General features: G+C 46.5%; 1 protein-coding gene across 1 annotated transcript in view; it reads left to right on the top strand.

The window, feature by feature from the left end:
- Nucleotides 1-8,124, top strand: part of LOC147666289 (inhibin alpha chain-like) — a 54,567-nt gene extending 46,443 nt beyond the window's left edge. Inside the window, exon 4 of the mRNA XM_086949156.1 lies at nt 6,511-8,124. Coding sequence (XP_086805282.1) covers nt 6,511-6,624 — 114 coding nt within the window. The 3' untranslated portion in view covers nt 6,625-8,124. The remainder of the gene's footprint in view (nt 1-6,510) is intronic.
- The last annotated feature ends 9,814 nt before the right edge of the window (nt 8,125-17,938 follow it).

Genomic DNA, 17,938 nt, shown 5'->3' with positions numbered 1-17,938 from the left:
ATTCCTCAGGTGAAGTTGAAATCGGGTAACCACAACTGTATTTTTGACCTGTAGATCGAGTTGCATCATACTACCCAGAATGTAGCCTGGTGATTTGAAAGTCATGACCCAAGTTTGAGAGAGCCAAAGGTTCGTAACATTCATTTCTGCTTTGAAGTGTCAGAAGACGAGGATGAGAGGAGTGTGAATTCTGTCATTGACAGGAAGATTTTCAGATAATGTTGATACATTTATCTCTGAAATATCTAGGCAGTCAGCGAGGTCAAAGACATATTGTTTGTCCGTGACCTTTATATAAAGCAGAGTACCTCTCTCCATGGCGGTGAATGGTTATTTCCAGGTCATTCCCTGAGGACTCAATTGTAATGTGGATAAATATCAACCCTTTAAAGATTCATGTTCTGTTGTAAATGTGTGGCAATATAGTTCTATATTTTCACCAGGTTATCACAGTTGGGAGGAAATAAATAAATCATTTGAGAACAAGTATTCTGTAGAAAGCAATATTTTACAATTCTTAGAAGAGCTGGATGCTCCACTGTGTCAAATGCCACAGAGACTCGATAGAGATTCGAAGGCAAATCTCTTCTTTATCCTGGATGCGGAGGACATCACCTGCAACCTGGTGTTTAGTGCTGCTGCTGATTTGTATTTCCAGAGGAGATCTGAACTTATTGAACTGGGATGCGACAGAGCTCTCGTTTGGCGATTAAAAAAAAATAGATAGGGAAAACTGTCAAACGGTCTTGATTGTTATCAATCAATCAATCAATCAATCAATCAATCAATCAATCAGGGATTTATAAAGTGCATCACATCACACGTAAGGGCCTAAAGAGGCTGGAGTAGCTAACTGCTTCATGGCTATGTGTTCATTCAAACAGTCAGGTCTTGAGTCCTCTCCTGAATTCCCGGAGCGATGGGGTGATCCTGAGGTGCAGGGGAAGGTTCAAGTTCAAGTTCAAGTTCAGGAATTTGTATAGCGCACTACTCACCCAGAGGGTCTCAAGGCGCTAGGGGAGGGGGTTCATTATTAATCGAATAGCCAGGTTTTAAGTTCTTTTCTGAAGGAGACGTGGTTCTGTGTAAGGCGGAGGTGAGTGGGGAGTGAGTTCCAGGTCTTGGCCGCCAGGTAGGAGAAGGATCTACCTCCCATGGTGGATCTTTGGATACGTGGGACTGCGGCGAGGCCTTGATTGGAGGATCTTAGTTGGCGGGTGGGTGTGTAGAAGAATAGTCGAGTGTTGAGGCATTCGGGTCCTAGTTTGTAGAGGGCCTTGTGTGCGTGGGTGAGGAGATGGAATGTTATTCTCTTGTTGACGGGAAGCCAGTGGAGGTCTCTCAGGTGGCCGGTAATGTGATCTTGGCGAGGAATGTCCAAAATGAGTCTCGCCGATGCGTTTTGGATGCGTTGGAGTTTTTTCTGTAATTTGGCTGTAATTCCGGCGTAGAGGGTGTTTCCGTAGTCTAGTCGACTTGTAACCAGTGCGTGGGTGACAGTCTTTCTTGTCTCGGTGGGGATCCAATGGAAGATTTTTTTTGAGCATACGAAGTACATTGAAGCAGGTAGTTCCAAGCTTTGGTCACCATGTGTGAGAAGGAGTGTCATTCACTGTTACTTCGGCAGATCCGGGTGGCGGTCTGCGAGGAAGAGGGAGGCAGATCGTAGGTGTCTGGTTGGTTGGTGGAAGGGAGTGCGTTTGTTGATGTATGCTGGCTTTGTATGCGTGGATGAACATCTTGAACTGGCCTCATTCCTGAATCGGGAGCCAGTGCAGCTTCTGGAAGTGTAATTTGATGTAGGTCCGTCTGGAGAGGTGGAGGATACGTTTTGTATTGTCTGTAGTCTTTTCAGGAGCCGTGAGGTGATTCCTATGTAGAAGTTTGTTCCCATAGTCCAGCCTACTAGTGACGAAGGCCTGTGTGACGGTACTTCTGATGTTGACTGGGAGCCAGATGAAGGTCTTGCGGAGCATGTGTGGGGTGTGGAAGTAGGCGAATGAGACTGCGTTTATCTGTTTTTTCATTGATTGCTTGCTGTCCAGTAAGTTGGAACTTATGTTTTGAGTAATCATTTTTTTGTGCGGGTAGGGAAGTAAGCTGTTTTAACGTCTGGGTGTTGGTAATTGTCTCCAGAGTAGAACCCTTTGACAATTTAGCACTAGAACAGACTGTAGCTCCTTAAAGCCTCTTTTGCTAAGGAGTGATGTATAGGGTCACCTACGTGTCTTGAAAGTTTCAATGAGGTAATAGTTATTGTGTAAACTGAGGCATATACTCCTAATTAATATTAGTGTATTATATAGAATTAGATCCTTATTGCTACTACCGTAATATATTGTGCTAGACCCTTGTTGTTTCGCTAAGTCCAACAATGATAAGTAAGAGGAAGTGAGAATATCAGTCACACAGTTAACTGTTTGCATAATTTTCACAAACCACTGAGCTTGTCATTCTGTAGAGGAGCACGAGTTGCGCACAGCCTTGGTGAGAATTGTTCCTTTGGTGAATATCTCTCCTGTAGCAGAACATACGGTATCAGGGTGGGGAGTACATATTCGATGATCCTAATTCGTCTATTAGTAATACTGATATTTAAAGTGAGACTCAATTGAGCATGAGTCAACATCATGTTGCTTATCTTAATTCCGAAGTGACTGCATGAGATGGGGGTTGGAAACTCTCAGCAGCAATTACTCCTTATTATAGCAGAACTGCTGCTGGTTAGTGAGAGTACAAGAGAGCATTGGAATAAAGCATGAAGGTCATCAGTGCTGCGGGCTCCTCTAAGGATATCATCAAGCAAAGCCAAGCGGTGTAGCTCTGCACATGTTCCACATTACTGCTTCTGATTCGAGATGAGTTCAGAATCTACTACACATTTCTGTGCATGTAAGAATGTAACACTTGTGTGAGGCTGGAGGACATTTATTTATTTTTATTTATTTGAGTTTTATATAGCGCTGGCTAGACCCGGAGGTATCAGAGCGCTTTACAGAAGGTTCCACAGTTACAAGTTACATCAGTTACTAGAAAAATATTTCAAGGGCATAGAAGACAAAATAAATGGAGCTTAGAAGGGTAAGGGGGTGGAGTAAAGGGGAAGGAGGGAGATAGGATGGAGAGACGAAGGAGAGTCTGCCAAAAATCCGGCTGGGTAGGTGACGGCTGAGGGGGAAGTCCATAGCCCATCTCCTCTAAAGCTATCAGGTAGCTCCACTGGGCATCAGCCAAACAGCTAGGTCTCAACGGGAAAACAACGAAAGAGCAAAGAGGAGGGATAAATGGCTCGTAAAGGAGAAAGTGGGTGGAGTAGAGGGATAGGAGGGAGAATATGACAGAGAGACGAAGTAAGGTCTGCCCAAAGTCCGGCTGGGTAGTTGAAGGCAGAAGGGGTAGTGCGCAGCCTATCTCCTCTTTAGCTATCTAGTAGCTCCACAGTGCATTGGCCAAAAAGCTAGGTCTCTACGGTCAGGGGCCTCCCTTAGGGTGATTGTTTTTGTTCCCTGGCGACGATCTTCTGCGGGTGCCATTTTGTTGCAAACTTTTGGGTCAGGCGCGTTTCACATAAAAGGCTCACGGAGAGTATTGATTTCAATTAACCTAAGAGTCTAAAGGAGGACAGTTCATTGATATGTAGCTTAATGTCAGTTCACCCCTTGAGAGAGGATTGATCTGCCCTTATTGTCCCTTCTGGGCCCCAGTCTTGTGGTTGCTCCTTCCCTCCTGCACATTATTTACCTTGTACGCAGTCTCTGGCACTCAGTTGGTATTGATGCCTGTATTTGTGCAAGCATCCGCCATTTTGAAGTCAGGTAGGCCACTTGGGGGCTTTCTTACTCGTTCAGGTACCACTGGGGAGCCCCGGTCTTGTTGTCTCCAATGCCCCAGGTGCCGATGCTCGCTGTAGTGTCTCAAAAGGGTGTCTTACAGGTAGTCTGGCCAGTAGTCTCTCAATTCACTCCTTCAGTCCATAGCAGTGCTTTAAATGGGCCAGTACTCGCCAGTACTGAGTACTGACACTTCCAATTTTTTTTGCCGTCAGTACCGGCACTTCTCTGGAGCCAGGGAGAGTACCGGTACTCTGATTGACAGCACGGCAGGCTCAGGTTAGGTTTCTCCTCCAGGGCAGAGGCCACTCTGCTTCCGAGGAGCTGGTATTTAACACCACTGAAGCAGCCTTTTGCAGATTTGCTGGAGAAGATTCCAGCAGTGCCCATTTGAATGGGCCAAACTGCAGGGGGTTGAGAGGGCTTGTGTCACGCTGTGTTAACAGGACAGGGTCTCTAGACAGACCCTGCACTGTGAATCAGGTGCGAGCGACCATTCGGGTGAAAGTGCCATCATGACTTTTATCTTGTGTAAGGAGTTAATCTAGTTTTTTTGTGTTTTTTTTACAGAAACACACTCCTCGTGTGTTCTAATATGTGCTGCAACTGGTACAGAAGTGATTATGTATGATCATATTTTGCCCTTAGCCCCGCCCCTAGACCTGCCCACTTGCCACACCTCTATTTTAATGAGTACCTGCACTTATTTTTACCCATTTAAAGCACTGGTCCATAGTACCGTAGTACTTGCGGCGCTCCTCACCTCAATCTGCTTCAAGCTGTGTTGTGACTCGGTTTATTATTGCCTGCTGCTGTATGCGTTGCATCGCTCCTACTCACTGCGTCTTCTCCTGTGTTGCAACGCTGAGTGTCCCGCCTGCATGTATTCTCCATGAACCCCATAGCTTTTTGGTGTCTCTCTCAGGCGCTGTTGGTCACAGGCTCTTCCCTTTCCTCTGTGCCCCCTGCGCCAACTCCGTTCATGACAATGAGCGATCACTATTCTTGATGCGCAGTTAGGCGCCCATTAGGATGGCAGACGGACCTGCGTCCTTCTGCCACCCCCGAGGTGGAGGGACCGTCCGCAGGGGCAGCGGCGTCCCCTCCCTCGGAATTAGGATGTGACCGCCACCCTGGCGGTCACATCCTGTATACTTAACATTGCGGCGGGTGCTGCTTGAAGCAGCAACCGCCGCGAGGTCAAATATGCATGTTTTTCCTTTGCATGCACAAAGCGGCAGGTACCGCGCGGTGCCAGCCGCTTTGTGCATGCAAAGGCAGGGGGTTACCATAGGTACCCCCCATGTGCACGCCCCACCCCCCCCCTTCACCCTGGAAGAGAAGACCGTATGCCTTTTCGTGGCGGCATTGCCGCTGCAGAAACGCATGTCCCAATTCAAATCCTAATATGGCTGGCGGTGTCTGATAGACACCGCCACCATATTAGAGCTTTTCCGCCGTGGTCAGAAGGCGACCGCGGCGGAAAAGCCGCGGAGGGTCTTTCCATCCGCCGATGACCCCCAGCCATCCTAATGTGGCGGGGGGGTCTTTGGAGGCACCTCAGCGGTGATTCCGCATTCCCCGGGCCGGCGGTGTCTTCCGCCGGCCCGGAGGATGCGGAATCACTGCAATCCTAATTGGCCCTTTAGTTTGGGTCAGACTCGCTGTCTGCTTTCTCCTCGCACCTCTTGGTTCGGTCGCTTCAGCCTGCAGCCTTAGGTCACGTATGTGGCCGTAGCTCACCCTCGATCTGTTATGCGCACAATCTCCTACGCCATTGGGGTTTGATCGATTTCGCCGTCAGGGTCCCTGCTTCGAATGCTCACTGTGGGTTAGCCTTCTTCGTACCACCTCACTAGCTACCCTCATTCTCCTTTGTGCTATTCTGAGCCGTGCACCACATACAGACACAGGGCATTTTTCCAGCCGCCACGATCACCGGGCGCGACCTCTCAGCTCTCCATGCGCCATCATTCGTGTGGCGGGCGTACTCCTGTTCAACATCAAGTGGGGAAGATATCAACACCCACAATGGGGACTCCAGAGCTCAGCACTGGATATCCAGAAGCAGCTTCTGGGCATACCATGCTTGCTATCCCTTGCTAATCTTTGAATTCCTATTTCTGTATGTGCAAAGATTTGCTTCTGCCATTTCTTGTCTTGCCTAAATTGCTTGAAAATCCAGATCAATGTTTTCCTTAAAGACGTGTCATTTCTAACATGCCAAGTGCAGTATCCTTTTAAAGATATCTTTCCTATGTTGATTAAAGCTATGACGTTTCACAGTGTGTGCATCTAAATAACTTTTGGTGTTAATAATTAGGCCTTGCTGTCATCAGTGTTAAAACAATTCAGAAAACGGTTGTGTTGGTTAGGTCACAGCTTACTGAGTGTTTTAGGAAAACAAACTTGAAAAGAATGTTATCTATATCAAAGACACACGTTGTTAGGGAAAGCACTGTACAAGTGAAGCAAGTTTTTCAGACGATTCAGGCTGAGATGAGGACTTTGAAAACAATGTCTCTTTTAGGATACATTTGTTAGGTTAAGATGCTGATCCACGAGTTAAAAATGAACCTTTTTAGACTGTGCAATTTTGTGAAATCATAAGAAAGTACATCTGTCTTTGATATGTTATCTTCTGTTAATTTCTCCCCTTGTTACTTTCTTTTTCTTTCAGGTGAACTGCTGTCAGGTAACAACTTCATTGACGCCCTTTGCCTACCTCGACCCAGGCAGAGGGTTGATGCTTCGCTCAGTTGAAATGAATCAAGAATGTCGCTGCGGACCATGAATTTCCACCAACCCCGTCATAAAAACATCTGTCTTCCAGGAAAGGAAAGAAAGGGAGAGAGAAAAGGGTGATGATCATCATCCGTCTAACTTTCCGCGTCCCAGGATCACACATTTTGGACTTCCTACCTGGATCTTATTCCAAGGACTGTGTAATATATGTGCTCTTTAAATATGGAGTGTTGGAGCGGGTCTGGACTTTTGACCTGATCTTCCTATGCAAATTGGATGAATTATGTTCATTTGGACCTGTTACACTGAAGGCCTTCAGCGGAGAGATCTTCCATAATCGTGTCTGAAGCCCTACATTAGTTGGGAGCAAGTGTAGACCAGGGAGTGTTGCTCTGTTCCACTTGTTGGACTATTTTCTTCAACTTCTACACATAGAAAGACTTGTCAGGCAAGGAATTTTTTTTAGGACAATCAACAAATTAACACACGTTTCAAACTTGGCTTTTTTGTTTTATATAAAGGTCCATGTTTTATATCAACAACTTTATCATTCAAGTATATTCTTTGTTGCTGACGTTTTGTCTGTTGGTTATATCAGTGTAAAAGCGCTAAAACAAAAATCTAGTTTTGGCCCTTTAATGTAAATAGGCATTTTCATCTACCTGATCTCTACAAAGTATCAAACGCAATATGGTCTACTTGCAAAGACACCTTTTGATTTAGTTCAGCCGCATATTTCATCCTCCATAGTAATTTTTTATACAAAAACCAAACTACTGCTCAACTAAGTTTTGTTCATATTTGTATCTTTTATTTTTATATGTATAGGTCACTCCATTATGGTGCTGAGAGAGAAATGACACTTGTTCTCCATTTTAGATTTTAGTGGGATGTACACTTCAATTTACAGGTTGTAAATGGCTTGAGATGATTCCTTTTGGATCTTTTTCATATAAATTGTTATTATTTCAGTGGAGGATTATATACTTCACTTAACTCAGTATTATAACATCCTTCAAGCCATGAGCCGGTTTGAATACACTGAAGAGTCCAGATCTGTTTTTAATTTTATAGAGCCCTGCATCTCTCAGCACTTCAACTCTTGACACTACATAGCATAGTTACTCTGAATTCTCAGCAGTCAGTGACATGCCACTTACATTTAACTTATGGAATGCTCTCAGGGCCATGGCGAATGAGGCAGAAACTGATTTCTTTCTGCACTTCCTAACCAAACAAATAGCAATGTCTGGAATAACCAAGACTTGCATGTCTTAGCTGCAAAGATGCAGGTTCAGTGAGCATTATTGCTGTTCTAACCCACTCGTCAATAAAAGGAGAAGTGTCACAACGAGGAAGAACAACTCACTATCCCCATGGAACTCCCTCATTGCAAATAAATCTCCAGCCCTCTCGAACAGGATCTGATCCATACCTATCAGTCTTCTACAACCACGGACTTCATGACCTGCCATAAGAATGTTCACAGGAAGTAGTAAATATAAAACAATAAGGGTCATGTAGAGCTTGTTGGGACAGGCGAACCTCGATAAATGTAAATGTAAATGTGTGTGTCTTGTAAAGCGCACTGCTACCCAGAGGCGTCCTGGCGCTATAGACCGCTGGGGAACCCGTCCTGGCTTTCCCTGTGAGATGTTCCCTCCTGGGTATCTCCAAGGTGAAACCAGGCATCCCCGGCGTTTGTGGGGGGCCGTTGTGGAGATGAGGCAAGCTAATACCCAGAGTTGCCGAGTGTGATCCCTGGCTAGAGTAGGCACCGAGGCGAGAATTATCGAGTCCGCTGACCCTGGTTCACGACCCTGCCGCGTCGGGAATTGAACCCTGGTCCCGGGCCGTCCTCTGCTTCCGGGTCTGCCGCCTCTAACCAGTGAGCCACACCACTCCACTTCAATCAACTTTTCTCCCAGCCTATCAAGCTCAGGATTGCCAGACTTCATTTGAAGGTGAAGGAATAGCAGTTGGCTCTCAGTAAAGGATTTGCTAGCTCTGCCGACTGACAGTCGAAGCCGCGAATGATATGCCACAGGGTCACAACTTTTGATACATCGGTAGGGCCATCCTGCTTAGGACACAGCCCTCTCAGCCTACGTTTGCCCTGTCTGGGCCTGCCATGGAGGCATGGCAGTGTGCAGCAGGTAAAACAACAGGTTTGACTCTTGGACTAAACTTAGCCACAAAACACGTGCAAACTATCAGCAAAGAAAGAGCAGCTCATGACCTCAGCCCCTATTGAGTTCAATAGTGAGGGGTCTTCCGATCTGGTTATATTACATCTTCTAATGAGAGCCACCCTTAATGCACTCAGCACAGTCTTTCCTTAGTGGGCATATGGGTTAAACGTGAATATTGTATGGATAACAATAAGGTACATTTTTCCTTAGTACAGCTGTGATTCATACTAATAGTTGGGCACAATATTCTTCGTTTCATATATGTATATTGTCTAATATAGTCAGACTAATTCAAGTTGGTTGCGTTAATAAGTCAGACTGATATTTTGGCTTAAATTCCGTACACATTCAGAATGGTAACAACTTTATATTTTGGGATCAATCCAATGCATTGGGATAAACCTTTCAAACTAAAATTGGCTAGTTAATATGTCCAGTTACCAAAAATACATTTAGAAACTGAGAGAACTCTTCCACCCTGTGTATAAAATTATTTTGTTACATGTTTATTTCTTTAAACAGTTTATGCTCGAGGTCGGGGAAAAGTAATTTAAGCTCTGTAAAACAGGCATCGTTTTATTTATGTAAAATTCTACCAATATCCAGAAACATTGTATGCCCATAATTTAGCAAATTATTTTTTGATTTCAATAAACATTTCATACCATTTTGTGAAATGCAGCCACTGTGAAAAAACTATTTATGCCAAAAGGTTATTTTAACTTTATTCTATTTTAAGGGAAAAAATACACCGATAAGTCTGCATTCCGCATTCAGAATTATTTTATTAGAATATCTGGGAGCAAATTCGAGACTATTTCCTGATGACATGACATTTTGTCAAAATCCCTGCTATTTTTTACAGGTAATTGGTGCCTGGTATCTGTTAAAACTGTATCCAGTTGGCAAATGTATCACATGTTTGTGTTGGGACAAGTAGATCCTCTTTAAAGGACGTACATTAAGACGGAACCATTATCTAGAATAACATGCTGTTATTCGTGAAGAATTACATGGTATTTGTACAAAGATATTATTTTGAAGTTATCATATTTTTCATATCTGCCAATATACACCACAATATTTTGGGACAAATTTCTTCTTTATGCAAAAATATTTCTTCCTGATATTTAAGAGGACATCTGTCCACTTTGGACATAATTATATTTTCGTGCAAATCACATTTTTCACACAAATATGTAATCCTAATATTTTGGATCAAATATACCGTTTGCAAAAGAGTTTCATGTGTGGCAATAAATATGAAATGTATCTTCTTTTCAGAAAAGTGCTGATATGTTGTGCATGTGTTCATGTTTGCATTGCTATTCTATGCCTATAATTGCAGGGGAATTACCATATGCATTAATAAGGTACTGTTCAGTCTGATATTTTGGTTACTTTAGACCTATTTGTGTTGCGGGTCACCTAATGACAGAAGTTTTGTTTAGGCAGTTAGCTGTTTTAATACACTTATGCAAAAACACAAACTCAGAAGCTGTCATTGCTCTGCGTAGAGACCCGCAAACCCGGGGTGAGAATAAAATATAGGTATATGTATTTCAACATAATGCAATGAAATAGTTCTTCTGATACCCCGGTTTTCCAAGAAACATTATCAAATGAAAGCATTAAAACAAATTAGATGAAAACATAGTTTGCTCCGTAACCTAAAAATAATGTTCAACAGGTGAATTCTTTGGGTATAGTGGTTATACGTTCTCATGTTATGAAATAAAATGAAATGAAATGGAGGTTTTGTAAAGCGCATCTATGCCGAGGTGTCTTAGCGCTGGAGCTGTCATAGCCTGAGCAGAGGGGGTAGACTGAGGTTAGGAATTGGGCCTGAACAACCACGTTTTCAACGCCTTCCTGAACAGTTGCCTGTTGGTTTGGCATCTCAGGTTGAGTGGCAGAATATTCCACAGTTTAGGGGCCAGATGGAAGAAGCTTCTTTCACCCCACTTTACGGTCTTCACCCTGGGAATGACCAACAAAGAGGCAGTCGATGATCGGAGACTGCGTTGTGGAATGTGCCGTATGATTCGATTGTTGAAGTACGCAATTCCTGTCCCATAAAGGGTCTTGTGGACAATGCACAAGGACTTAAATTGTACCCTTGCCTGGACCGGCAACCAGAGCAGCTCTCGGAACCCTTTGGACACTGACCTCAATTTGTGTATTTTAAGTAACAGTCGTGCTGCCGCATTTTGAAGTGATTGAATTTTCCGTATGGCCTCTTAATTTGACCTAAATAAAGGGCATTACAGTAGTCAATCCTTGATAGCATAAGGGTCACAATTACTGTTTTCCTTAGATCCATCGGGATAAACTGTAGGATTTTTCTTATAGTCCTCAGGGTGTAGTAATAGGAAGATCTAATAGAATTAAACTGGTTCGAAAAGGATAATTGATTGTCAAGAAGGACACCTTGACTTTTTACCTTCCTTACAGGGGATGGGCAGAATCCTGTCCCTTCCGGCCACCAAGCTGTATTTCAGAGTTCAGGGATTGTTCCAAAAAGTAGCACATCTGTTTTATCGGTGTTTAATTTCAAGCAGTTGTCGCGCATCCAACTTGTTAGACCCGTCCTCCTTGGCGTGGGCCTTCTTACTTCCAGAACCCCAAACCATCACCTGTGCGAGGCCACCACCCAGTGTAACCCCGTCCTCTGTCCTCCCTATCCTAGAAGAATAGTGGCACATCAGCAGGGCTTCCCCAATTCCCCCCAGTAGCAGGAAGCCTATTGCCCAGGCCCAACGATAGAAACCGGGGTCCGCCAGTGCCTCCCCCCACAGGGTCCCAACTCCAGAGAAACCTGAACCCCCCATCGCCCCCTGCCCAGCTGCCCGGAGCGGCTCCGCTTCCTGCCGGGCAGCGGGGAAGCCCACCTCCGGACTTCAAAGGAGAGGAGTGCCAGATGGCCGGGGGCACCGACAATCAGCTCCAGACCCGAGGAGCCATCTGGGAGGGCTGGAGCTTGAAAGGGGAGAGGAGAGATATAACAAGGGCCACCTCAGGAGATTAGTTAGTTGAATCCTGGAAGAAGAGGGCCCTGCTGACGTGGTCGCAGCGCATCTTGCTGGAAGAACGTCGCCAGCTGGCCAAGAATCTCGCTGAGCCCTGCTGACTTGGTCGCGGCTCCCGTAACCGGTGCGGATGCTCCGTTCACCCCGCCTGAGTCCTGCTGACGTGGTCGCGACTCTAGTATCCCGTGAGGACGCCTTGTTCCCACCGACTCGAGCCCTGCGGACTTAGTCGTGGCTCGAGCCCTGCATCGCACCTGGAAGAGTACGCGCCGTACTGGAGAGCGCCTGAAGATCCACTGTGCCCAAGCGTACGCCTCGCTCTTGGAAGGTACGCGCCGTACTGGGGAGCGCCTGAAGATCCACTCTGCCCAGGCGTATGCCTCGCTTCTGGAAGGTATGCGCCATACTGAGAGCGCCTGAAGATCCACTGTGCCCAAGCGTACGCCTCGCTCTTGGAAGGTACGCGCCGTAGTGGGGAGCGCCTGAAGATCCACTCTGCCCAGGCGTATGCTCCGCTCCTGGAAGGTATGCGCCGTACTGGGGAGCCCCTGAAGATCCACTGTGCCCAAGCGTACGCCTCGCTCTTGGAAGGTACGCGCCGTAGTGGGGAGCGCCTGAAGATCCACTCTGCCCAGGCGTATGCTTCGCTCCTGGAAGGTATGCGCCGTACTGGGGAGCCCCTGAAGATCCACTGTGCCCAAGTGTACGCCTCACTCCTGGAAGGTACGCGCCGTACTGGGGAGCGCCTGAAGATCCACTGTGCCCAAGCGTACGCCTCGCTCCTGGATGAGTACGCGCCGTACCGGTGAGCGCCTGAAGATCAACTGTGCCCAAGTGTACGCCTCGCTCCTGGAAGGTACGCGCCGTACTGGGGAGCGCACGAAGATCAACTGTGCCCAGGTGTGTGCCTCGCACTGAGAGAGTACATCCCGGACTTGGGGGCGCTCGAGGACCAGCCACCCGCAAAGCCTTCCATCGCACCTGGAGCAGCACGCACCATACTTGTGAGACACGGCAGGACCTGCCGCCCGAGAGGTACGAGCCGTACCGGGCGCCCAGCCTACCTGTGGTGTGGCCAGAACAAAAAGTACTTGAAAGTGCGAGCTGGGCCCGGAACTCGTTGATAGTCGGAGCTAGAGCAGACCACGGCGCTCGAAGGTACGAGCTGTAGGCGGACCCTCCTGCACCAGACCCCCTGTGTATCACGCGACTCGAGGATTGAGAGTCGTACGCCTGATACACCCACGTTGCAGCCCCGCAGCATCCCGCGGCTCGAGGATTGAGAGCCGTGCGCCTGATGCGCTGCAGCCCCCACTGACCCCAGAGAACTAACCTTCACGGCTCCCCAGAGCTGCACGGACTAGAGACTATCCCCTCCTGGGAGACTGTGAGTACCTAGACATTCCCTCGAAGTCCCCGATCGGCCCCCCTGTTTATCTTTACCTCCGATCTCAGTCTATCACTCGTCCCTAGCCTGATTGTGTAATATGATATGAACCTGATAAGAAGTGATTTATAAATAAGTGTTCTGCAACGGATAAACTAGTGTGGTGTCAATTTGTAGTGTGGCAGAGTCTCATTATACACAACCATAAAGGCTTAACCCTCCCCTGGGAGGGTCTGACTCGAGTGCTCGGCACCGCTCTTGGAGGGGGGTGGGTCTCGGGGTGGCCAGAAGTTTCTACCTCTGTCCCCCTCGCGACCTACGCACCTCCAACACAACTGATTATGTGGACCATACAGTTGTTAAATTCTTTTGCCATGTCACCAGGATTTGATGATATAGACACCACTATTTGTGTGTCATTTGCATAACAGACAGCGGTGAAACCGTTGGAGCGTATGAGTTTAGCGAGAGTGGCAACATAACCATTGAACAGGGCTGAGGATAACGAAGAACCCTGGGGCAGTTCGCACGGCGGGCATAAGGATGTGATTTGTGTCCCCCCATCATAACAGTTTGTTCTCTGTTTGCTAAAAATTATCTTAATATCTTGGAGGCTGCACATGTGATTCCCATTTTGGATAGGCACTGAATGAGCACTTGATGGTTTACCGTATCGAATGCTGCTGAGAGGTCTAACAAGATAAGTATTGCCTTCCCTCCTCCTTTCAACTGAATGCGGATCTCCTTGGTGGCTGCAATGTGGGCTGACTCCATGCTGTGTAGAGGCCGAAATCCATATTGTTCCGGGTCCATTTTATCATTTGACTCCAGTCAGTCAAGTAAATCTTCGTTGAGTCCTTTTTCCAGAATTTTAAAAGGAAACAGCAAACAGGAAATTGGCCGATAATTTTTTACCTTAGAGGGTTAAAGATTTTTTCAAGGTGGCCGTAATAGTGATTTTTTCCAGATGCTTGGGAAATATACGGCATTTAAAATAATATTTAGAAGAGGTACTAAGTGGCCAGCTATGGTACTGGGTACCCGGCTATGGAGAACCGTAGCCGGGCAGGGGTCCATGGGGATCTTGACTAGCTAGACAAGATAAGTTTATCCACTCCCTTGGGCGTGAGGCGGTTGAAATAGTCTAGGTGAGCCTGCATAGTCGCTTTGCCATTCTCTAGGCCACCAATTACGTCTAGGCTATCCGCAGTGTGAGAAGTTGGCCTGGCATATGCTGTCCACTATTCTAGTGGGCACCTTGCACCAGTCCGAACGACCCCCTTATAGGTGGTAGGTTAAAGACAACCTTATAGAATGCTATCCTAGTGGTAGCTGTGGAGAGCAGCCTTCAGGCTAAGTCTGGAAAGAATGTAAAGCAGCTTGTTTTACCTGTCTATAATCTCATGAAATAATCAAATGATAGGAGAACCACACCAGGTATATATATGATATATATGTATTTATTCTAAACACACCCCTCTAGTCTCTTTATGAGGCTAGAGGCAAAAGTACATTCAGTAAACCTATTTAGCACACAGTAAATTAGCACAATATATAATTAGCCCTTGGGGCGTCACAAACCATATACTAAGACAGTGGTATAAGAACCACGACTGACATAGATACAAGGCCTAGAGCCTTCAGAACCACTGGAGCCACCAGGAACCACCCAAGGTAGTGATGCTGGGCACCCACGGGGGACGCGTGCAGTGTTTAAACATAGCTGTGAATCACCATTAACTTCTATGGGGAAAGTCGCGGTTGGAAAATTACAGATTCAGGACACTTAGAAGAGGACTAGGAACAAACCCCTTTAGAACTAGGCGGTTCTAGAGTCAACACCCAGGAGAGTACCAGAGTACTCAAGTTACCTCACCCAGAGAAGCCGGGTGCATAGGTGTCTTTTCGTGTCAGGTTTTGTCATCGATTTCAATGGAGAGCTGCTGCAAAGTGCTGCTGGTGTCCAGGTAAAAAGTGTCCGGGTGGATCGAAGGGTGGATCGTAGATCTGAAGAACCTGAAAGCAGAGGTGAGAGAGTCTGGGTCACTAGCCAGTGACCAGGAAGGCAAGGAGAAGATGCCAACCAATGTAGGGTGATTTCAGGTGAAGAAGGTGAAGCTTGACTCTTCAGCCACGAGGACCAGGAGGTGTCGTCGATAACCAGGTGCTGGATTCGAGCTGTCCCACAAAGGATGTTGAGTGCTGCGGTGTAGGTATCTAGATTGGACCCAACAAGCCTTGGCAACAGCAACCCACGCAGAAAGCAAAGATTTGCTTTGGTGCATGCCACCAAGGTCTAAGGGACTCACCCTTTGGAGGGGAGACAGGGCACACCTGGAACAACCAGGAAAGCCCAAGAAACTGAAGAGTTACCTTCATGGGGACCCACCAGTTGACAGACCAGGGATCGCAAAGGAGCCTCGAGTGGGATTACTAGAAGTGAGCCCATGGAACACTTGTGGAGTATAGGCCCACAGTCTTCAGTGTAAATGGTGCTGGGGGCTTGGACTACAAGTAGCCCAATGCACAACTTCAGGAAAGCTGGGGAAGTTAATGCACTAGCAAATGTGCACGGTCCCCAGTGGTTCCGGTTCCACATCACTCGTGAGGGCTGCGGGTCTCAGCTTTGCTGGGATCTTGTGTCAGCCTCAGAGAAGTCTGGAAGTCAGGGTCCTGTGTCGCAAATCCATCAGGATCTGGTGGGAGCTTTGGAAATGCAGATTGGCAAGATGCTTCTTTGGTGCCTGTTTAAACAGGGGACTCACTCCTTGACCCCAAGGGAGATTATTCCATCTTCTAGTCGAAATAGAATGTCGAAGTTCCAGGATATATGTTGAAGAGTTTTGTTCAGGTATAATCTAAAGCCTAAGGACTGGGTTCCTATACTCATACTAAGTTTAGGGGTTGGACTTACTTTAGGGTCCCACCTATGGGAGGACCCAAGTTGGGGGTGGTTACACCCCTTTCCCTTTGTCCAGTTTCACGTCAGAGCTGGGGCTGAGTTCCCCTGCAACCGGTTTGAACTGGGGTATGCACAGGGACACCAAGTGTGCCCCCAGAACTGTCTGAAAAGCATTCTATGAATGCACCCACCCAGCCCGAATACACTAAAGCCTGTCTGGGAGGTGGTTACACCTCCCTGTGACAGGCAACCTATTGTCCAGGCTTCCCCTGCCGGAGTTTCGTCCAGCAGCAGGATGTCAGACCCGTGGCTGTGGCTGTGAAATCCATTTTGTGATGCCAGGGCTCTTTTAAACTACTACAGTTTAAGTAAGTGTGCACATGTCTTCTCCCTCTAGAAGGGTGGAATTCTACCCCCGCCGCCAGGACTGGCAGGGGGGGTAGGATTCCAAAGTGTTTGACACCAAACACAACATGTTTCCATGCAGCCATTCCAAAGATAGCATTTACCACGAGGTAATAATGCACTTAAGAGTATATGGTCTGGGTGCATCACAGAACAGCCTCAGAGAATAGATTCTGAAAGCTGCAGAGGGGCTCAGCTCATGCTTGGGCACCGTCTCACACAAAACCAAGCACTCTGCCTTCAGGATTGATCAGGACTGACTTATAGGTTTATATGTGTCAGTGATATAAAGTAGATATCTTAGTAAGGGGTGTATGCACCACCTTACCCAGACCTGTGATGCTATTTTGGAAGGCTTCCCAGGGGTGGCATAATACATGCTTCAGCCCCTGGTAGGCCTCTGGGGTACCTATGCCCTTAGTACCTAAGGTACCATATACTAGGGACTCACAAGGGTAACCCAGTAACCAATCTGGAGTGTACCTAAGTACATGCAATCAATTTACATAGGAAGCAGCTAGGCTGGGGTCCTGGTTAGCAGGGCCGAAGACAGACTAAAGTCGAACAGTGAAACACCAGCAAAAAGTGGGGGTAACCATAGTAGGTAGATCCTACTCTCCTACACACAGTTTGATGATTAGAACATTTGTCGAAGACACTTTTTACTTTGCTGAAAAGGAAGTCAGCAAATTTATTGCAAAAATCAGCGTTGGGAGTGTGCTGTTTGCTCTCGTCTAATTTGGGTAGGGTTGTGACTGTTTTGAAGACCTCTCTGGCTTAATTTTTTGCCAAATTGATTTTCTCAGTGAAAAAGCATGATTTTGCCGGGATGATAGCTGACGGTTGTTCCTATGGTTACGTTTCTGTTTCTTCGGGCACAAGCTTGGTAACCCCTGACTAGTTCCAGCTATCAAAGTTGCGAGCTGCAGAATTAGGGTCAGTTCTTGGAGAGGGTGTGTTTAAACATAGGGCCTGGTCCAATTCCAGTGTTTATCTTATGCCAAGAGTGATTTGAAGTTGAGTTGTTGTTATTGTCTATTTTAGAAAACTCTCCTGGGATACTTAGCTCAAAAGATACAGCACTGTGGTCTGTTCAGGCCATAGGCAGGGCTTTACGGAAGGAGATCAATGCATGGTTTTTGAAGACACCATCGAGAGTGTGGTTATCAATGTGTGTTGGCTGTTAGTGCACAATGCGCTATTACCTTGCCCAATTTAATTTCAAGAGCTTTATTTGGCGAGTAAAACTGCCGTAAAAGTACATATGATTAAAAAGCAATTTATGCAACATGATACATAGAACGATAAAATCCTTTAAGATGTCATCACATGACAATCATAGACTCTCAACAGAATCTAACGCAAACCATTTCCTCGGGTGAATAGCTTTTAACACTAAAACACACACATTGATCGTTTAGTGCAAGCAGAAATGTCAGTGCATCATT

This window comes from Lissotriton vulgaris, unplaced genomic scaffold (genome assembly GCF_964263255.1).
Source record: "Lissotriton vulgaris unplaced genomic scaffold, aLisVul1.2 SCAFFOLD_970, whole genome shotgun sequence".
NCBI classification, from domain to species: Eukaryota; Metazoa; Chordata; class Amphibia; order Caudata; family Salamandridae; genus Lissotriton; species Lissotriton vulgaris.
This window is presented reverse-complemented; position numbering and strand designations above follow the sequence as displayed.